Below are 23,246 nucleotides of genomic sequence, written 5' to 3' on the forward strand. Positions count from 1 at the left end.
TGGGGTTGGGAGGACTACAGCCCAAGTCAGCAGCCTAAGAAGGCTGTGAGCTTAAGACTGTAGCCCCTTTTATTTCTAAATCCAGTCTTACAGACTGCCCTAAAAGCAGAAAACTACCAGGGGTTACTTTTGTACAAAATAAAAATCAAGTCTCAGATCAATCAAGCAAGAAGTAACAAGCAATAAGGCCAGGAAGTTCACAATACAGTTGACGTAGCTCAAAGTTCATAGGCATGGCGTCATGGTACAAGTTGTTTTCCATGACATCTCATTTCTTTGTGTTGTTATCTTACTCAGTGATGCAGATTGATGGGCCAGCCTGACTCCACACTCCAGCTCCCAACAGACACTGACAAGGCCAATTTTCGCAGGAAGAAAAAGTGCTTGTCTTTGACTGAAGCACTACTTATAATCTAGTGACCTCCCCCCCCCCAACACACACACCCTAGGAGGCAGGGACCTGGTGTGGACACTGAAGGCTTAGAATTTCATCATGGTAGCTAGGATTTATGGCAACTGCCCAAAGAGATAGATAAGGGGTCTTGCAGCTGCTCAGGCCTAAAGGTCACTCTAAGGAGATCTTGCTGCCTTATATGGTTATACCTGCCCTAAAAGAGGGCCATCTCCAAGGTAACAGGAGGTGGAATCTGATTAATTACTGCCTCATTAATTGGGTCTAGTGTTGCCTAGAAGAGCATGCTGAGCAAGGCACCTGTAACATTAACGATATCGAGAGGCCCAAGAGACCTGTTGCACTAACAATCGAATGAATGGAGGTTTTGAGAAGTTCTGCTTGTTCTGACCAAAAACCTCTATCCTCCTGAGTAGCTCGTATTACAAGTGTGAACCACAATGCCCAGTTTATTACTACTGCTCTTCAAGCATTTCCATCTCAGCAGTATCAAATTAATCTACATGATGAGTGTATCATACAAAATACAGAAAGATATAGGTTTTTTTTCCATTTTAATCTGCCATGTTTTCATCCCAGGAATGTTCAGTTCGCATGAATCATTTAAGCACCACTTCATTAGGAATGGGAAGGTCACTGAGAGAAGCCAGGATGCTTCCAACCAAATTTTCCATCATTTGTCGTCTGGCTTGATGAGTTGCACTCCCAATATGAGGCGTCAGAATGATATTCTTCAGTTTCAACAAAGGATGCTCCCTGAAATATGGAGTGATGAAAACTGTTAGGAGAGAGTTGGCCTCTTTAACCTTATACTCTGGTTTCATTCCCAGGAACTACCTGAGACAGGGCAGGTCTCAGGTGCACTCACACTCAACTGCACCTATGTGTAGCCACAACCACTCATCCAACCCTGGTCTTGGAGACCCGGGATTTTGGGTTCTAAATGTGTACTCTAATGGCAAATAGTACAAACAGCACTATTCATGGTGGTAATATCAGCAAAGAGATTTGGATTGATCTAACCAGCAAAGGTCTGGTCTGGTCATTATGGCACAAGCTGAATTCGCTTTTAATAAGGAGTAGCATTCAGGAGGAAAAGTCTTATTAATTAAAATTAGCTGGTTAAAGGAGACTCTCTTCCAAGAGAAAGGCAAGAGATAAGAAGTCAGCCTGGATCAACAAGATGTGGTATTTATATACAGTGGAATCTATGCTGCCATCAGAAAGAATGACATTGCCCCATTTTTAAGGAAATGGAAAGATTTGGAAAAAATCATATTAAATGAAGCAAGCCAGACCCAAAGGAACATAGGCTCAATGGTTTCCCTCATTTGTAATAGGTAGTACAACACTTGGACTCTCCTAGCAGAGGATTACAATAGCTCAAAACCTAAATACATAGGGCCATATAGGATGAGGCTAAATGAAAGGACCTCTAGGACATGGAAACAAGAGCTATATAATGAGTGAATGTTGTTCTTAATGTACTATGTTATTTCTCTTTTGTTGCCCCTTAGTTATTCTAATATTGTTACAGTATCTGAAAAAGCAGAAGTGGAGCCCTGACTCAAGTGGTAGAGCATCAGCCTTGAGGGATAAAGCCTAAAGGACAGCATCCAAGCGCTGAAGTCAAGCACTAATCCATGCACACACACACACACACACACACACACACACACACACACACACAATCTAGTTTACTTAGTGACAGAACCAAGATTCTAGTCATAATAAATTGACTCAATAGGTCAATACACAGCAAGCTGGAGGATGTATCTCAATATATAATACCTTACTATACCCAGGGTCCTGGGATCCATCCCCAGCTAGTGTGTGACTCAAATGGTAGAGTTCTTGCCTTACAAATGCAGGCTCCGAGTTCAAACACATTATCATACATACATAAAAAGCCTTCCTGGGGACCAGGGGTGTGGCCTAGTGGTAGAGTGCTTGCTTAGCAGATACAAAGACCTGGGTTTGATTCCTTGGTACCATATTCATAGAAAAAGCCAAAGGTGGTGCTGTGGCTCAAGTGGTAGAGCACTAACCTTGACGAGAGCCCAAGGACAAGCTCCAGGAATTCAAGCTCCAGGCAAAAAAAAAAAGCCTTCCTGGATCAAACTCTGTGTCTGTGTATGTGTTTATGTGTTAGGATATGCCTGTAACCCTAGGCCCTGAGTTCAAACTCCATTACTACCCCCCCTCCTACTCACATACACTTTGAATCAGGAAAACTGTGTGTGTGTGTGTGTGTGTGTGTGTGTGTGTGTGTGTGTGTGTGTGTGTTAGGATAAGCTTATAATATGAAATAGGAGGAAATGGTACAGTGTTTACATAGCAATCACAAGGTCCAGAGTGCAAACCCCAGGAATGCTAAACAAACAAGAGAAAGAATATATTTCCACAGGATCTTAAGATCTAAAGTGCTGTATTTACATAGCTGTAATCAAAGTGTGTAGGAATATTTAGCATCAAACATGATATGATGAAGAAACTCAGTAAAAACATGAAGCCTTTTGAAAGAAAATAGCTAACTCCATTCCATGGTGCCAGAACAGTGAATGTGAGACTGCTCTGATTCATGGAATGAGAACCTGTGGGTTTTTGCATCTGGGGCCCTGACATCTAGCATCTGAGAGATGCTAACTAGTAGCAGGAAAGTCAGCTACACCTGACAGTGTGGGCTGGCAGACAGAAGCAATGTTCCTCAGTTCTGGGCTGAGGGGACATGGCTGTTATGCCAGCAGAAGCAGCAGAGGAAACACGAAGTTCATCTGGTCCTGTTACCTTGGCAGGGGCTCTGGGTAAGTCACATCTAGTGCTGCAGCTTTAATGACCTCATTCTTCAGAGCTTCTACCAGGGCATCCTGGTCAACTACTAAACCTGAATTGAAACACAACCCTGTTATTAACACAAACGAAAGAACTTCTGGTCACATTAGTTGTAGTTTCAAACACATCTTCATTTTCTTTCAGTAACATGTTTAAAGATAGCCAGAGTATGAATGTATGGTCTTTACAGGGCCTGATGCATCTACAGATGTAACAAAACTAGGCCCAAGCTAAGCTAGTAAGAAAACTGAGCCATCCATGTACATTCTCTATAAACTCTCAAGTAACCCCCAAGGTTGGCTTATAGTGCAGATGAGGAAACTAAAGCTCATAGGTTACAAACTTGCCCACCATCATTCCCGGATCTGAGCTCCTGTCTGACCACAGCCTGGGTCCATATCCTATCTCAAATCCCCACCACAGGGTTTGAATGAGGAAACAGAGATTCCAATTTCACACTTGCATTTATAAACTAAACAAGAGCTGGTAGTTTACACCTATAATCCTCCTAACTACTCAAGAGGCTGAGAGCTAAGGACTGTGGTTTGAAGCCAGCTGAGCAGGAAAGTACATGAGACGCCTATCTTCATTTAGCCACCAAAAGCCAGAAGTAGAACTGTGGCTCAAGTAGTGGAGCACTAGCCGTCAGCATAAAAGCTTAGGCACAGTGTCCAGGTCCTGAGTTCAAGCCTTAGGACTGGCACAAAACAACAACAAATAAAAACTAAGTAATGGCTGGAGATACGTCTTAGTGGTACACTCTGTAGACTGCATACAGAAGTCCCTCAATTCAAATTTCTTGCTTAAACAAATGATCCTGAGCAATGCAAACAACGCATGAATGACTTCAACTAAAATAGCATGATTGAAGCTGGGTGTGGGGGCTCATGCCTATTATCCTAGCTAGTCAGGAGGGTGAAATCTGAGGATCACAATTCAAAGCCAGCCTAGGCACTAAAGTCCCTGAGACTCTTATTTCCAATTAACCACCAAAAAACGAAGTGGTGCTGTGGCTCAAAGGGCAGAGCTGTAGCTGAAGAGCTCAGGGCAATGCCTAGGCCCAGGGTTCAAGCCCCATGGCCGACAAAAAAAATAGCATGATGACAATATACAAATATTTTAAAAAGCAAAATATTAACAACATTACCTAACTCACAGAACTGTCATGAGGATTCAAATTACCCTAATACAGGTGCAATTCTTGGAATGGTACCTGGACATTTATGCAGTAGGTCCTAGAAATGTCAGCTCCTACCACCATGGTCACAGACTTCTTCAATAATATTGTCCTACTTGATGTCAATGTCTGTCTGTGAAAATTTGTCTTTACAGCAAAAAAAACCCTGGTCTTTTCTTTACATGACATAATAAGTAAAGTTGGAGGTGTCCTGTTAAAACAATAACAACAACAACAAATCCAGTATGATGTTTCAGCAGCACTGGCTGAGATTTGGTAAAGAGCCCACAGTCCTGTCTGCAAACTGTCCAAGAAACACTGCTTCAAGGACAGAACTAGTATTCCTTCACTTGACCAATGAGGTTGTTGGAAAGAAGGGGGCAACCTGGCCTACTGAAAAAAGGGTGACAGATCACCAGATGCTGATCTGTTCTCATGTTTGTTTTTTTTTTAATACCATGCTTACCAAGCCTCAATGTTTCTGAAAACATATAATGTGTACTATTACATGGAAGGTACAGGTTTTTTTTTTTTTTTGCCAGTCCTGGGCTTCAGCTCAGGGCCTGAGCACTGTCCTTGGACTTTCTCAAGGCTAGAGCTCTACCACTTGAGCCTCAGCACCACTTCCAGCTTTTTTCTATGTATGTGGTACCGAGGAATCGAACCCGGGTCTTTGTGCATGCTAGGCAAGCACTCTACCACTAGGCCAAACTCCTGGCCCGGAAGGTACAGGTTTTTATACAACTCTCAAAATACTAGACTGGCCTACAAGGCTTCATTTTATGCAAATGAGAGAACTCAACTGAGAAGCACACAGGCTGTTAGCAGTGACAGGCCTCATACCATGTCCTCTGGCTCCCCACAAAGTAAAGGCACGTTGCCTGGATACCTGTCTTTGGCTTCTGTCTTCTTATGCACCACTACACTGGCTCAAAAGATCATCATCTCTCTTACTAAATTCCATACCTTGCCTATCTTAAGACCTGTTTACAGTAGAGTCTTCTACTTCCAGCCATGTAAGTGCCCCCTAACCAAAGTAACACTGAATCTTTTTAAAAAATGACCACTCAAAAAATTCATTCCCATAAGATTAATTACCCCAAAGAGGGTGGGGAGTTTGGCCTAGTGGTAGAGTGCTTGCCTAGCATTCATGAAGCCCTGGGTCGATTCCTCAGTACCACATACATAGAAAAAGCTAGAAGTGGTGCTGTGGCTTAAGTGGTAGAGCTTTAGCCTTGAGGAAAGCCCAAGGACAGTGCTCAGGTCCTGAGGTGAAGCCCCAGGACTGGCAAAAAAAAAAGATTACCCCAAAGAATAAAACTGGGACACAACCTGGGGTACTGGTGGCTCACATCTGTAATCCTAGCCACTCAGGAGGCTGAAGTCCAAGAATTGTTGTTCGAAGCCAGCCCAGGCATGAATGTCCTTGAGACTCTTATCTCTAACTAATCACTAGAAAACCAGAAGTGTTGCTGTGGCTCAGGTGGTAGAGCATAGTATTGAGTTGAAGAGCTCAGGATGGTGCCCAGTCCCAGAGTTCAAGCCCCACAACTAATGAAACAACAAAAACAAAACAAACAAACAAAACCTAAAGTGGGACACATCTCATCCTGAACAAATAAAATATCCCATAAGTAACTTGAGGCTCAAAGTAACTTAAAGACTAAAAGCAGAACTATTTCTAAGTAGAATGTAAAATTTCCTTCCTTCATCTGTTACTGTTATGAGCATAAAGATGTGAAGGTAAAACAGGGGGTAATGATGTGAAAATACTAACATAATAAAAATACTGTGAAAATACTAACATAATGAATATGATGTGAAAATACCAGCATAATGAATATGATTAGAATGAAAAACAATGGCATTAAATACAGCTAAAATACTTAAGGAATTACACTGTCAGTGCCAACTTGTATTTAAGAGCATGTGGCCATAAGAGATAAAACCACTAGAACAAGGCATATGGGAGTAACCATGGAAATAGCCAGCACCCAGTCACACAAGATAATGTAAAATGGCTTAGAGCCCAGACACCTGGCCATAGGAGATAGAGTAAGACACCAACACATCCCTCCTGGGCACAACCAATCAGAAAGATACTTTTCTAGGCATAACTAATTAGAATCAGGCAAGAAGGAGTTTGGGCCAGGGTGTAACCAACCCAAATCAAGCAAGGAGTTTGGGCCAGAGAGGACTAGCCAAGGACTAATATAAGCAAAGAACTTAAAATGAGGGGCAGCATTTCTGCTGTCCTTAACCGAGACTGTGGTTCAAGGATCTTTGGCCTGCAGGAGCTGCTCCTTGTCCAAGACGACCAACGAGGACTGAGACTCATTGTGCAGCTTTAGAGCTTCCCGGCAACAGGACTTGGAACTGTGTCCAACAACTGTCGGGCAGGCCCTGTTCAACTTCAGGACGAAGAGATGTCAGAGAGGTGAGTCCAGCGGGGTGTGTTGGATAGGCAGGATAGAATTAGGACTAGAACATAGTAACTGTGTTAACTTTGCTAAGCTATGTTAAATCAATAAACTGTGTTGCATCATATTACTTGCCTATTGGTGAATTACTTCACCTGCTTAATAGTTATCAATCGGAGTAGATTTTTTAAATAAAATCTTGGTGGCCATACAGGTTAAAAAAAAAAAAGGAGAGAGCAGGTCACGACACGCATAAGGCAGAGCTGAATGCCCTGCTGGCCTTGTTTCCCAGCCATTCTGTCTAAAAACAGAATGGTACTGTACCTCTGCCAATGTTGATGAGCACAGCGCTTGGCTTCATCAGCTGTAGTTCCCGTCTCCCAATCAGTCCCTGGGTCTGGGGTGTCAAGCTCAAGACCAACATCACAAAGTCAGACTGTTGCAGCAGGTCATCCAGCCTCTCACAGTAAATAGCCCCAACTGCTTCTTCCTCCTCCATCTTCCTATGAGGAAAATCATATTCTTGAGGATAAACTTTGATGAAAGTACTTTATATGCATGCATGAAAATATAACAATGAAAAGTCTTTGTGTAAATAATTTATGCAAAAATCCAGGCATTTGTAGCTGATACCTGTAATCCTAGCTACAGAGGAGGCTGAAATCTAAGGATTGCAGTTTGAAGCCAGCCTGGGCAGGAAAGTCTGTGACACTCTTATCTCCAATTAGCTACTCCCTAAGAAACTGGAAGTAGAGCTGAGACTCAAATGGTAGAGCACTAGCCTTGAACACAAAACGCTTAAGGACAAAAGGGTGCTGAGTCTAGGTAAGAGATAAGGATCCTAAGTCCAGATAAGGCATGGATGGCCCTATGCTCAGGAGAGGACGGGGTGCTATATTCAGGTAAAGGTAGAGGGCAGCCTAACCAGGATGGTTCGTGAACTGTCTTGTAGATGAGTCACTAGGATGGGGAGTTGGATCATGAGAGATGAGAGCCTGAGGGGTGAAATGGATGGGAGCCATATACAGAAATGAGCAACACTAACTGAAGGAGGTAATATTAGTTGGGGGCAGAAGTTCAGGGGTCAGCTTGGGCCTTGACTATGATAAGCCTGTGAAGTACCTAAGCTGAATGGTACCCTGAGAGCCAGTGAAGATGGGAGCAGGAACTGTAGGAGACCCCAAAGCTGCTTGTCTTTTTGGGTCCTATTAAGCAGGACTATTAAGATACCAACAAACATGCCACAGGTTCTGCTAGACAGTCCAGGGAAAGCTAGAGAACTGTTCAGGTCTCAGAAACCTTACAGCAAGGCATTGCATGCACCATGGCATTAACCGCAGCTCAATGAGTGTGGATGTCTCTTGGCAACAAAAGCCACTTTGGAAATTCAAAGAACTCACTGTGTAGACAAGTTAAAGCCTCTTTTATTTCTATTGAAATTTACTACACAAGAAGTCAGACCAAGGCTGAGAATGTGGCTTAGTGGTAGAGTACTTGCCTAGCATGCATGAAGCCCTCAGTTCGATTCCTCAGTGCCACATGAACAGAAAAAGCTGGAAGTGGCACTATGGCTCAAGTAGTAAATTACTAGCCTTAAGTACAGAGAGGCTCAGGGACAGTGCCCAGGCCCTGAGTTTAAACTCCAGAACTGGCAAAAAAAAATGTCAGACCGGTCCGGGAGTTTGGCCTAGTAGTAGAGTGCCTGCCTAGCATGCACCAAGACCCAGGTTCGATTCCTCGGTACCACATACATAGAAAAAGCCAGAAGTGGTGTGGTGGCTCAGGGTAGAACACTAGCCTAGAGGAAAGTCCAAGGACAGTGCTCAGGCCCTGAGATCAAGCCCAGGACTGGCAAAAAAAAAAAAAAATGTCAGACTATCTTAAGTGAGGTAAGCCAAGCTCAGAGAGACAAACAGCACATTTTTTCTCTCATATGTGGTAAGCAAGATCTAAAATATGCCAGGACATGATAAATTATACAGGACTTTAGGTAGTCGCACACAAAAAATACAAAGGTGCAATGTCTATTTGCTTATGATTACATAAAATAATATTTATTGAGCCAAGCGCTGTGGCTCATGCCTGTAATCCTAGCTACTCAGGAGGCTGAAATCTGAGGATCAAGGTTTGAAGCAAGCTCAGCACAAAAGGACCTGAGACTCTTATCTCCAATTAACCTCTAAAAAATGGGAAGTGGGGCTTGGCTCCAGGGTAGGACAGTAAGTAGCCTTGAGAACTTCAGGAAATGTTTTTTTTCTTTGTTGTTTTTGTTTCCTTTTTACTTTTTTGTTCATGTCTGTCTTTAGGAGGGTGGGGGAGAACAGAAATGGTGAACAAATGCAGCAGGGGTACTAACTAAACACTATGTTGAAAATGAACCATACAACTTGTGGGTGGGGATGGGAGGGAAAAACTGGGAGAGAATGAGGGAGGGGGTGACATTGTCCACAAGATATGTACTCTTTATTTTTTTTTCTTTCTTTCTTTCTTTCTTTTTTTTTTTTTTTGTGGGTCATGGAGCTTGAACTCGGCCTGGGTGCTGTGTCCCTGAGCTATTCAGCTCAAGGCGACCACCCTTTTTTTTTTTTTCTTACCAGTTGTGGGGCTTGAACTCAGGGCTTGAGCACTGTCCTTGAACTTTTCTGAAAGCTAGAGCTCTACCACTTGAGCCACACCATCACTTCTACCATCATGGTACCAAGGAATCGAACCCAGGCCTTTGTGAATGGTAGGCAAATTCCTGGCCTGCCACCCTACCCTTAAGCCAAACCTCACTTCCTATTTTCTAGAGGTTAATTGGAGATAAGAGTCTCAGGTCCTTTTGTGCCGGGGCTGGCTTTGAACCTCGATCCTCAGATCTCAGTCTCCTGAGTAGCTAGGATTACAGGCATGAGCCACCACGCCTGGCTAAGATATGTACGCTTTGACTTACATAACTGTAATCTCTCTGTATATCACCTTCATAATAACAATACAAATATTTGCAAAGAAAAAAATAAGTCAGACTGCATTTCTGGAGAATTGTTAGAATGTCTAGACTAATTCTTCACAAGTCCCTATTAGAGAAGAAGAATATGGCTATATCGAAGCTGAAGATAAACACTGGCCATGTTGAAGGGAACTGGCCAAAGCTCTGCTAAATCAATTGAGATTCTACTTTCTTAGTCTTACCTGCGGTTCCTGTTGTGATACAGAATCTTCATTTCAAAGGCTTTGGCCCTTTGAGCAATCTTATAGCCAATAGTGCCCATGCCAACTATCCCCAGAGTGGCACCTGATACATCTTGCCCCATCCAGTTTATAGGGAATTCTTCTGTGCATGGTGAAACAGCCAGCTTGTGACCTGAGACACAAAGCAGAATAAGCTGGGGAAATAGCACCAATAGGACAGAGAGCCAGGCTAATGCTACAGACCATGTACATTCTTGCTCTAGATTCCAAAGACAGGAATAAACAGGAGCTTCTCAAAACAAAACCACACCATTCTCAGAGAATGCTTTAAAACATAGGGGCCGGGAGTTTGGTCTAGTGATAGAGTGCTTGCCTAGCATGCATGAAGACCCGGGTTCAATTCCTCGGTACCACATACATAGAAAAAGCCGGAAGTGGTGCTGAGGCTCAAGTGGTAGAGCTCTAGCCTTGAGAAAGTCCAAGGACAGTGCTCAGGCCCTGAGCACAAGCCCAGGACTGGCAAAAAAAAAAACAAAAAACATTATCACAATCAGAAGGATTTCTGGTATCATCTGTTTTGGGGGTACATTTGTTGCCCACCCAGAAAAAGTCTGGTTATTTTTGTTTGTTTGTTTCCTTTGCAAGTCCTGGGCATGAGCTCAGGGCCTGAGCACTGTACTTGGGCTTTCTCAAGGCCAGAGCTCTACCACTTGAGCCACAGCACCACTTCTGGCTTTTTCCTGTGTATATGGTACCGAGGAATCGAACCCCAGTCTTCGTGCATGCTAGGCAAACTCCCGGCCACAGAGACTACTTTGGATGGAATTTTCCAAGTCCTGGACTTTAACAGGGACAGAAGCTGCACACAAATGGGAATGACTACAAATAGGAAGATCTACATGCCCATATAAAGAAGTCAGAGCATGCTATTTGAAGAGACCTGACTGTATACTTTAAAATTATTTTAACATATATATTATTAATACCTTGCCACAACAAGATTTTTTACCTTCTACCACCCTGCGAGCTGAGGCCAGCAACAGGGCCATTCCCAGGTCTGCTGTGGGGCTGCATACTGCACTTGGGGTGTTGGCCACCTTCACACCACAGCTGGCGATGAGTGGCAGGTCCAGGTGATCCAAACCTACGCCTGCACTGGCAATAAGCTTCAGGGATGGCAGGCTCAGGAGGAGCTCCCGGCTGATCACTGGCCTTCCACCCCATATATATATAGCTTTGATCTTTTGACTGAGTTTGGCTTTATTTTTCAAAAACTCTTCCATGGTAATGAGGCTGAAGTACTTCTGCAGCTCTCCAAGGTGATCCTCACATATGCCACGTAGTCCTTCAAACTCTGACACCAAAACCCCAGGCAAATCCTGGTCTCCTGCCTCCTGCAGAATGTAGGATACAACATCCACAATCAAGGAAGAATCAGTGGGAATTCTATATGCATGCTTGCTCTCATAGATTCTCTAAATCTAGACTAGAATGTATCCATTTCCTAGATAAGTTCCAGGCCCAGAACCCCAACACTGATGTCTCATTATAATCTCCTCCTCCTACTTTGTGCAGGTATTCTGCCCTTAATCTGCCCTTAGAGATGACCTGCAAGGCCCCTCCAGGCAATCTGCCCAGCAAAGGGAGTGGCTACTTCTCTTTAGCATCACGGGGCAGGTTTTCATCTTGAGTTTTCTTGTTCCCTTACTTGCTTTCCCTGTCTCTTCCTCTGTCTCTGTTTCTGTGGAGTGTTCAGACACTACCCTATGCAGAGGTCTATGCAGAAATCCATATGGTAAACTGGAAGCCATTTGAGGCCAGCCAACAGCTGTGTGGGACTGGAGATCATAGCAGCTCTAGCTAACATCTGAATTGCAGCCTTAAGACCCTGAGCCAGAATCGTCCAGTGAGACCACCTTGATTTTCAGATCTCAAGAACTGTGATGTGCCAGATGTGGTGGCTCACACCTGTAATCCTAGCTACTCAGGAGGCTGAGATCTGAGGATCACAGTTCAAATCCAGCGTAGGCACTAAAGTCCGAGACTCTTATCTCCAGTTAACCACTAGAAAACTGGAAGTGGCGCTGTGGCTCAAGGGGTAAGGTCATAGCTTTGAGCTGAAGAGCACAGGAACAATGCCCAGACCCAGAGTTCAATCCCCATGACGGAAAAAAAAAAAAAGAACTGTGATTTATTATCATCCAAATCATTAAGTTCCAGGATAATTTATGTATGCAACTGTCGAGGAGGCAAACTTCACTTTTTAAGTCCAAATTTTTCCCCACCATGGAGCACTCCCTAAAAAAGTGGGATCCTAGCATGCATGAAGACCCGGGTTCGATTCCTTGGTACCACATACACAGAAAAAAGCCGGAAGTGGTACTGAGGCTCAAGTGGTAGAGCTCTAGCCTTGAGAAAGTCCAAGGACATTGCTCAGGCCCTGAGCTCAAGCCCAGGACTGGCAAAAAAAAAAAAAGTGGGATCCTACAGGGAAACAGTCACAAACCTATAGAGATGAACAGTATTTTGTGAGAGGTAAGACCAGGCACTTCGGCTAGGGCAGTTAGCTCATAGAGAAGTGCCTGAGGACAGCAAAGAGTATAATTCTCAATACGTCATGATGTTGTATTATAGCTACTTGTAAAGACAGAAGGGAAGGAACAAATATACCTGTCTCTATTCATAACAATCTTCTTAAATTTGCACTACCTCTAATTATGCAAATGAAATGTTGTGTTTGAACCAATCAAAGGTATTTTGTCAAAGACTCCATCCCTAAGCTTCTAGACATGATTAATAACTTTGGTAAAGTAGTAAGATATAAAATTAATTCACAAAAATCAGTAGCTTTTCTGTATAACAACAAGGAACTGACACAGAGAGAAATCAGGAAAACAACTCCATTTGCAATAGCCTAAAAATAAAAAAAATTAAAAATCTAGGAATAAACCAAACAAGAAAGCAAAGAACATCTATAGTGAAAACTATAAAACTCTGAAGAAAGAAATCAAAGAATACACCAGAAAGTGGAAAGATCTCCCATACTCATGAATCAGCAGAATTAATGTGGTGAAATGGTCTTATTGCAAAAGCTAATTTACAAATTCAATACAATGCCCATGAAAACTCTAATGTCATTTTTCACCAAAATAGAGAAAACAATAAAAAATTCACAGAAGACCCCAAATAACCAAGGTAAATCTGGGCAGACCACTGGAGGTATCACAATTCCAGACTGCAAACTTTACTACAGTACCAGTGCTTGGTATTGGCATAAAAATAGGTCTGAAGACCAATGGAATACACTGGAAGACCCAGAAATAAATCCATATAACTTACAGTCATCTGATATTTGACAAGGGAGCCATATATACACATTGGAAAAAAGAGCCTTTTTCCCAAAGAATGATGATGGGAAAACTGGACATCCATATTTAGACACTGAATCTCTGTTACAGTACAGACAATAATAAACACTGGTGGGATATAGGGAAAAAGAAATAGTGAGAATGTAAATTAGTACAACCACTCTGGAAGGCAGTTTAGAGATTCTTCAAAAACTAAACAAGCCAGGTACTGGTAGCTCACATCTGTAATCCTAGCTAATCAAGAAGCTGTGACCTGAGGATCATGGTACAAAGCCAGCCCATGTAGTAAAGGCCTATGAGACTCTTTTATCTCCAATTAACGATTAGAAATCGAAGTGGAGCTGTGGCTCAAAGTGGAGCCTTGAGCAAAAGAGTTCAGGCCTCAAGTTCAAGCCCCACAACCAACAAGCAAAAACAAAACCAAAACAATACAAAACACAAGAACAACAACACAAAAAAACTACTATGCTCGGGGCTGGGAGTTTGGCCTAGTGGTTAAAGTGCTTGCCTAGCATGCATGAAGACCCGGGTTCGATTCCTCGGTACCACATACATAGAAAAAAGCCAGAAGTGGTGCTGAGGCTCAAGTGGTAGAGCTCTAGCCTTGAGAAAGTCCAAGGACAGTGTTCAGGCCCTGAGCTCAAGCCCAGGACTGGCAAAAAAAAAAAAAAAAAAACTACTATGCAAAAGTTTAGTTTGGTCCAGTGGTATTGCTCATGTGTATAAACTCAGAATATTTTAAGTACACACTTGTCAGGTGCCAGAGGTTGAAACCTGTAATCCTGGTTACTTGGAGGCAGAGATCTAAAGATTGTGGTTAAAAGCCAGCTCTGGCACAAACGTCTGTGAGATGTTTCTCTACAATTAACCACCAGTTAATTGTACTCAAGTGGTAGAGTACTAGCCTTGAGCTGAAGAGCTCAGGGACAGTGCCAAAGCAGAGTTCAAGCCCCATGGGGAAAAAAAAAGACACTTGCACATCCATGCTCATCACTACACTATTGACAATAGCTAAGTTATGGGAACAGCCCAGATATCCTACAATGGATGAGTGGATCACGAAAAAAAATATAAATTTGTATTTTGCATACATTATATATAATGTATATATATACACACTACATATAACATAATTTTCTCATTTATCAGAAAGAATATAACGTAATTTTCAGGGAAAAGATGAACCTATAAGTTAGGTGAAGTAAGTCAGCTCAGAGAGACAAACAGTCTGTTTTCTCTTATATGTGCAAGTCTAAAACACGAACATCTATGATAATATATTCGGGGTTTTATGCACACACACACACACACTGACTAAAGGGTGGTTTACTTATGGGAGGAATCCAATGGTCTAACTTCTCTGAATAACTAATGACTACCAGGAAGCTGAAACATGTTGCGGAGCCCACAAATGAAGGAAGGGTAAGCAAATAGTCATTACTGAACTACATAATTTGAGGACAGGGACTGTAAGAGAAAAATGGGGAGAACGTTGCAATGAGTACCTGATCAAGATGCATACATAATTATGGAAGTGAAATTTCCATAATTAATAATAATAAAATAAAACTTTAAAAATCAATAGGATGCTTCCAAGGTTTGCTTCCTGGTCATTTCATGAAGAGAACACTTGTGTTCTTTTTATGTGTAGCCTAAGCAGGCCTAGAATTGCAGTTCCTCCTACCTCTGGTTCCTTAGTGCTGGGTTTAAGGTACCCTCCATCACATTATGCTGAAGAGAACTTTTTTTTTTTTGCTAGTCCTGGGGCTTGAACTCAGGGTCTGGGCACTGCCCTTAGGTATTTTTTTTGTAGTTCATTATAGAAATGTCATATTTTATTTTATTTTTTAAAAGAATTTATTAATGTTGATTTTTACATCATATTTTAAATGACAAGTTTAACATACAAGTGTTCAAGGAGGGAAACTATTTACAATCACTGGGACTTAGTATTTAGAACTTAAACACAATTAGGCTAAGGGTTTGTATGTCATAGAAACATTAATTTATGAAATAAAACATTATGTCTATAGAGTCATAGGTTTTTATGTCTATATAGTTATGTTTGTATTTCCATTACCATGTCCATAGCTTTGGGTATGCAGTTATTGAGTCCTCGCTCTTGTACTCTTTGGCCTTAGGTATTTTTTGCTCAAGTCTCACAGTCTACCACTTGAACCACAGGTGCCAATTCCGGCTTTTCCTGTGTATGTGGTACTGGAATTGAACACAGGGCTCTATGCATACTACACAAGTACTCTGCTACTAGGCTACGCTCCGGGCCCCTGAAGAGAAGGCTTTTATTTTTATTTTTAAAATATTTTGGTTGGTTGTGGGTCTTGAACTCTGGACCTGGGCATTGTCCCTGAGCTCTTCAGCTCAAGGCTACCACCCTACCCCTTGCACCACAGGGCTACTTCCAGTTTTCTAGTGGTTAATTGGAGATGAGAGTCTCATGGACTTTAGTGCCCTGGCTGTCTCTGAATCACAATCCTCAGATCTCAGCCTCCTGAGTAGCTAGGATTACAGGCATGAGCAACTGGGGGTAGGCAAAAGGAACATTTTTACATAGGAATTTCTTCAGGGATTTTTTTCTTGCATTTGTTAGTTTGGGTGTATGAGTGAGTGAGTGTGTGTGTGTATGTGCATGCACACACACCAATCATGGTGATTAAACTTAGGTTCTGGGGTCAAGAGCGTGGCCTGGAGGTAGAGTACTTGCCTAGCATGCACAAACACCCAGGGTTCGATTCCATGGTACCACATACACAGAAAAAGCCAGAAGTGGTGCTGTGGCTCAAGTGGTAGAACACTAGCCTTGAAGAATGCCCAAAGACAGTGTTCAGGCCCTGAGTCCAAGCCCCAGGACTGGTAAAAACAAAACAAAACAACAACAACAACAAAAATTTAGGTTCTGACTGCCATCCTTGGGCTTTTTTTTTTCTCTTTCAAGGCTAACTCTTTACTAGTTGAGCCATAGCTCTACTTCTGGCTTTTCAATGGTTACCTGGAGATAAGAGTCTCACAGACTTTCTTGCACAGGCTGTCTTTGAGCCTCAATACTCAAATCTCATCCTCCTGAGTAGCTAGGGTTACAAGAATGAACCACTAGTGCCAGGCTTGAGTCTGTGTTTCTGACTACTCCCAGCACTGATTGAAGGGTGAAAGACACCAACACTACCAGTGACCAAGGCACCACTCCCATCACTCTGTTGTTGTCAGTGTCTGTTTCATTGCAGATCTGCAGCATGGTCATATGTCTATATCTACATGTGGAAAAGGTGGAGATTGTCTAATGTTAAGAGTAAGGGGCTGGAAGTGTGGCTTAATGGTAGAGTGTTTGCCTGGAATGTATGAAGCTCTGGATTCAATTCTTCAGCTAGTACATAAACAGAAAAAGACAGAACTGGCACTGTGGCCCAAGTGGCAGAGGACTAGTCTTGAGCAAACGAAGCTCAGGGACAGTGTCCAGGCCCTGAGTTCAAGCCTTAGGACTGGTGGTGGTAGCAGTAGCAGTAGCAGTAGTAGTAGTAGTAGTAAGATGATGATGATGAGAGAAAAGAGTTAGCCCAGCAGGGAGAAATAAGACTTTAACTGTGAGCACTGCCCCTGAGCCCTAACTACCTCAGCCTCTTGCTCCATAGGCAACAGACTTTGACCTATTGTAAACCATAGACTAGAAAAGAAGTCTGAGAGCAAGCCAAATGGAAAACAATGCCTGTGTGAAATTATCCCAAAGAACCATCTGTGGAGGGCCAGAGGATTGGCAAAACCAGCTCTGACCTTGGAACTGCTAGCATTGTCCCCTGGACTCAACCTTCTTGAGTTCTCTTCCTTCACAGCACCTGACACTTCCTAGTATCCCGTTTCCTTCTCTTCCATAGTTTCTACATAATGCGATCAAGAGGACAAGTATTCTGTTCTGGGCAGTGTGAACATTACTGATAATTGGGCACGTCCAGAAAACAAAAGAAAACTCAACTGAACTCTTGCAGTTCATGAGATACAAAATGATAAAGCACTCACTTGGAAAATAAAATTAGAATTTCTACAGATTTATCTTTGCCTAGCATAAATAATGCAGGTTTAACATTCCTTCCTGCTATACACATTATCCTCATGCTATTTAACTTGATATGTTCAAATAGCTAAAAATGAGGGCTTTTTCCTTTTAAGAGATTGCTAATTTTATTTATTTTTAAAACACTTACCTTTGCTGACATTGCATTCAATGGACTCAAGACTCAAAATTCAAGATTTTGCCTTTTAAAGCACCTGGAAAATAGGGTACAGAAAGAAAAATAAAATGAATTTCCAACAGCTTATTTCAAAGGAAAGCCAAATAAATGATTGTGACACAGTGTTCTGGCAGTTGATTGCTCTGTAGACCTTTGAGCCGAGGGCACTATAGTGTTCCTATATTTAGGGCCGGAAGTACCAGGATCAGGTGCAACAAACAGACTGAACTCCAAAAGACTTACTCCAGAAATAAAGACTATTTTTTTTACATTTCTTTTTATTGTTATTTTGCCAGTGCTGGGGCTTGAATTCAGGGCCTGAGCACCGTCCTTGGGTTTTCTCAAGAATAGAGCCCTACCACCTGAACCACAGCACCACTTCCGGCTTTTTTCTAAGTATGTGGTACTGAGGAATCAAACCTGGGTCTTCATGCATGCTAGGGAAGCATTTAAGCAAGCATTCTACCACTAGGTCCAACTGCGGGCCCCAGGAAAGACTATTTATAAGCCCAACATTCAGCAGGTTCAGACAGGGGGACTGGGGGTTCAAGACTAGTTACTAAAACCAGGAACAAGTGCTCTAGCTACTTCTATTTACAACTATATAGGATACTTAAGCCAAGGCACTTAAGCAAAAAATAGAGCGAAAGTAAAAGCCATCTAGATTGGGAAGGAAGAAACAATAATGTTTCTGTTTAAGATGGCATGATATGTGAAGATCATAAGGAATCAGCTAAAAAAAACTTATCCACAAGATCAAGGTTAGCCTTGATCAAGGGTGGCTCACGCCTTTAATCCTAGCTACTCAGGAGGCTGAGATCTGAAGATCAAGGTTCAAAGCCAGCCCAGGCACAAAGGGACCTGAGACTCTTATCTCCAATTAACCTCAAGAAAATGAGAAGTTGAGCTTGGCTCAAGGGGGTAGGGTGGTAGCCTTGAGCTGAAGAGCTCAGGGACAACACCCAGGCCCAGGGATAGGGCAGTTAGCCTTGAGCTGAAGAGCTCATGGACAGCATCCAGGCCCAGTACAAGCCCCATGACCCCCCCCCCAAATATATATGTGTATCAAGGTTGCAAGATGAAAGAACAGTGTACAAAATCTGCTTTTTTTTTTTGCCAGTCCTGGGCTTGAGCTCAGGGCCTGAGCACTATCCTTGGACTTTCTCAAGGCTAGAGCTCTACCACTTGAGCCTCAGCACCACTTCCAGCTTTTTTTCTATGTATGTGGTACCGAGGAATCGAACCCGGGTCTTCATGCATGCTAGGCAAGCACTTTAACCACTAGGCCAAACTCCCGGCCCAAAATCTGCTTTTTTCTTTTGTAGTTCAGGGTCTTGTGTACATTAGACAAGCACTTTATCACTGTGCTACATCTCCACCCTTAACTGTACATTTGTGTATTAGTCATGAATAATCTGAAGTTGAAATATTTCATTTAATTTAATTTTATTTTTTTTTTGCCAGTCCTGGGCTTGAGCTCAGGGCCTGAGCACTGTCCTTGGACTTTCTCAAGGCTAGAGCTCTACCACTTGAGTCTCAGTACCACTTCCGGCTTTTTTTCTATGTATGTGGTACCAAGGAATCGAACCCGGGTCTTCGTGCATGCTAGGCCAGCACTTTAACCACTAGGCCAGACTCCCGGCCTTCATTTAATTTTAATTAATTTATTTTTGTCAGTCATGGGGCTTGAATTCTGGGCCTGAGTGCTCTCTCTGAGTCCTGCAGTAACAAGGATAATGCTTTACCACTTGAACCACAGTACCACTTCTGGTTTTCTGGTGGTTAACTGGAGATAAGAGTTTCACAGACTTTCATGCCTGGGCTAGCTTTGAACCACGATCTTCGTATCTCAGCCTTTTTCTGTTTATGTGGTACTGAGGAATGAAAGAATCTAGGGCTTCATGTATGCTAAGCAAGCACTTATCATTAAGCTATAATCCTAGCCCCAATTCAGCATTTTTTGCTAGCTAACTGGAGATATAAGTCTTGTTAACTTTCATGCCTGGACTGGCTTTGGGCTAAAATCCTCAGATCTCAGCATTCTGAGCAGCTAAGATTATATACATGAACTACTAGTGTCTGATTGCCAAGCATGCATGCATACATACATACATATTTAAATTGAAAAGTTATAAGTTTTAAATAGCTGACACTGGTTTCATATGTATATAAATAATATATAAAACCAATTTATTACTAGTGGCTTCATGTTTCTTTCTTGCCTTTTTTATTTCTAGTCCTTGGGCTAGAACTCAGGTCCTGGGCACTGGCCTTTGACTTTCTCAAGACTAGTGCTCTACCACTTGAGTCACAGAATCACCTCTACCTTTTTCTGTGTATGTGGTACTGAGGTTTCATGCATGTTAGGCAAGCACTCTATCACTACATGCCTAGTTCGTTCATTCTTTCTTTCTTTCTTTTTGGGACAGAGAAAAATCTATTCCATGGCAGCTATGAGAAGCCAGCCCTTCAGTAAGTACATCTTCCACTGCCTTCAGGGATGCAGACATTGGCTTCAGGTTAGAGAGTACTAGGAGCTGAGAGTAAGGAAGGTCTGTATAGTTAAAAAGTCTTAAGTCACAAGTGTGGTCTGGTTCACCATTAGCTCAGTGTTTGTGGAATTTATTATCATTTTACCTTTGGGACAGAACAGGAACTTCGTTTTTTTACTGGCTTCAAAAAATTCACCTATGAGGGGTTCTGGCTTATAAGTAGGAGCAATTAGACCTGTTTTATAAGATGTTAGAAGAATCCCATATGTCCAACTTTTCATGGCATTGTACCAGAACTCAGAAAGCAACAGGATACATTAAAATATTATTTTATAGGGGCTGGGAGTTTGGCCTAGTGGTACAGTGCTTGCCTAGCATGCACAAAAACCCAGGTTCGATTCCTTGGTATGACATACATAGAAAAAAGCTGGATGTGGTGCTGAGGCTCATGTGGTAGAGTTCTGGCCTTGAGAAAGTCCAAGGGCAGTGCTCAGGCACTGAGCTAAAGCCCATGACTGGCATATGTATGTATGTATGTGTGTGTGTGTGTATATATATATATATATATATAATAGAAGACCTCATATTAAACTCTTAATGTATTGTGTTTCTAATAATGTCACATAGCAACTGGTGGACACCAAGGCAAAAAGGACTTACCCTAATTCATAACAATCCTCAAACACAGAGGATAATAGCTAAATACAGAGGTAGAACAAAACAAGTACAAAAGCTGAGAGTACATTATTTCTATTTCTTTCCAGCAAAAAAGCATACTAAGGGTAGATATGCTTCTTGGGTCATCCCTGCACACCCTAATTGGGTGTATCCTCTGCCTGAGGGTATGAAAAGTAAAGACTGTAACATTTGACTTGGTGAAGTGGGAATCAACAAGAATGCCTACCCTATATAGTAGGGTAGTTAGTACCAATAAACATAAACTAAGCAAATATGAAAATAATCACATCCACTATGAAAAATAGCTACAAAAGTTGCATGCTTCTTAAAATAACAGCTGAAGATTTTAAGTAAAGTGACCTTCCATTTTTTAAATTGTTTTGCAGGCATGGACCACCTTCCTATGAGTTGTTGGCCAGGAGGTTCCTGAGGCTCTCCACACCATAGAGGCTATTGCCTGTGTTAATATATGGCTGCATGCCAGAACTGGATTAATTCCTACTGCTGATGATACCACAGGTTTTCACTCCAGCATACAAAGCAATCAAGTTGAGGTTATACTGGAGGCATCTTCACTAGTGGCCAGCATATGCATAGTGCTGGGGAACACTGGGTGTGTTTAAGTGGAGACTATTGCCAATGGTCCTGCTTGGCTATGATAGGACCCATGTATTATCAGCATATACCCAAGTACAAGTGTCACAAGTATTCAAATTGGATCACAAGCCTGCTCTACAGAAAGGGACTCTTATTTGTTGCTAAAACCCATAATGAATTTTTTGGCTAAAATTCATAGGCCTCAGTGGAAAAAGCTACTACCACTGTGGGTTTCAAGACCTGTTCATGTTACCTGGAATAGACAGTAAAGGACTTTCAGAAGTACCTTCCTAAAATGCCTACTTGGTCTTGTCACTTGCCAAGGGATGATGGCTCAGGAAACACAAGACACTTAAAGGGGTGGGGATAGGAGATCAGTCCTCATAAGCTTACTGTCACTGCTACTAGGGACAGTTGAAGGAAATTTCTTGGAACACATGGCAACTGACTACAAATCCAACAGCAGGGAGGAGTTCAACTCCCTCTACAGCAGGAGGAAGTAGGCATTTAAAGAGCAAGGAAGGGATTTACTGATGCCTAGGTCACATCAGGGAGAGAGGATGAGAAAAGAAGCCTGCTCAGAGACCAGGATGGTTCTTGCTGACCTAGCAGAGTTCTTTCACTAAAACTAGATTTTACATTGAAGTGTACAAATAGGCCTAGGAGTAAGAATCAGGAGCCTGGCTAACGTTTGGCCAAAGAATCTGTCATATATATTACAAAATAGGGAATCCAAAACAACATAAAACAAAAGACAAACAAAAAAACCCCCACACAAATTAATGTGGCAAAAGCCACAAAGGGGAGCAAAAAGCAAAATGCAGAGCCCATGGTCCATGCCTGTATTCTCAACATTCACAAAACTAACGGTGAAAATGAAGGCCGGACTACACTATATAACGTTTTAAACAAAATTTTAAAAAGAAAACGAGGGGCCAGAAGTTTGGCCTAGTGGTAGAGTGCTTGCCTAGCATGCACAACGACCCGGGTTCGATTCCTCGGTACCATATACTTAGAAAAAAGCCAGAAGTGGTCCAAGGACAGTACTCAGGTCCTGAGCTCAGGCCCAGGACTGGCCAAAAAACAAAAAAGCAAAAAAAACAAGGGCTGGGAATGTAGCTTAGTGGTAAAGTGCCTGCCTAGCATGCATGTTAGTACCACATAAACAGAAAAGGCCAGAAGTGCGCTGTGGCTCAGGCCGTACAGCGCTACCCGGATCTTGAGTTTAAGCCCCAAGACTTCCCTTCCTCCTCGCCACCCTCACCCCCCCAAAAAAAAGAAAGAAAGAAAGAGAGTTGGCAGCGTAGCCTAGTGATAGAGTGCTCGTCGCGCACGCACGAAGCCCCAAGTTCGATTCCTCCGTACCACATACATAGAAAAACCCAGAGCGGAGCTGTGGCTCCGGTGGCAGAGCACTAGCTTTGAGCAAAAACAAAAAAGTGTTCCAGGACAGCGCCCAGGCCCTGAGTACCAGCCCAGGACCGACGAAGAAGAAGAAGAAAGGAAAACGGAACAACTAGTTCAGAAAGACTGTTCGGGGCTGTGGTGCCAACAGCTGCTGGGACAGGACGCCGAAACGCGGCCGCGAGTGCCCAGCTTCGCGAGGCCGGGAGTGCGGAGCTGTGGCCCCGCCGCGGCCTCCGCGACTCGGCAGGGGCGCGAGGCGAGGCGGGCGGCTGCGGAGACCGGTGGGGAGAAGGCCGAGGAACCAGAAGCGCCGTCGGCAGAGCAGGCTGGAGGGAGACTCGCACCTCGCGGGAAGCAGGACGCCGAGAGGCTCCGGAACCTCCCTGACCGCGCGCGCCTGACGTCCTCTGCGCCCGCGGATGTCGTCAGCGCGTACGCGTGCGTCGGCGCACGT

The 23,246-nt window shown here is 42.9% G+C and overlaps 1 protein-coding gene across 2 annotated transcripts; it reads right to left on the bottom strand.

Annotated features, from left to right (window-relative positions):
- On the bottom strand, nucleotides 1-23,202 carry LOC150049529 (uncharacterized). Of its 2 annotated transcripts, none has more exons than XM_090352935.1 (7): nucleotides 23,137-23,202; nucleotides 17,592-17,655; nucleotides 11,022-11,406; nucleotides 10,013-10,184; nucleotides 7,166-7,344; nucleotides 3,200-3,296; nucleotides 1-1,168 (listed from the first exon to the last, which is right to left on the bottom strand). In XM_090352935.1, the coding sequence occupies exons 2-7, from the start codon at nucleotides 17,601-17,603 to the stop codon at nucleotides 1,012-1,014; spliced, it is 1,002 nt and encodes a 333-aa protein (XP_090209061.1). In that variant the 5' UTR covers nucleotides 17,604-17,655; nucleotides 23,137-23,202; the 3' UTR covers nucleotides 1-1,011. The 2 variants fall into 2 exon arrangements, with proteins under 2 accessions (XP_090209061.1, XP_090209060.1); XM_090352934.1 differs by having other exon boundaries at nucleotides 22,837-23,191.
- Nucleotides 23,203-23,246: the final 44 nt, after the last annotated feature.

The sequence above is a fragment of the Megascapheus bottae genome, chromosome 19, assembly GCF_031878675.1.
Source record: "Megascapheus bottae isolate mThoBot1 chromosome 19, mThoBot2.hap1, whole genome shotgun sequence".
Lineage (NCBI taxonomy): Eukaryota > Metazoa > Chordata > Mammalia > Rodentia > Geomyidae > Megascapheus > Megascapheus bottae.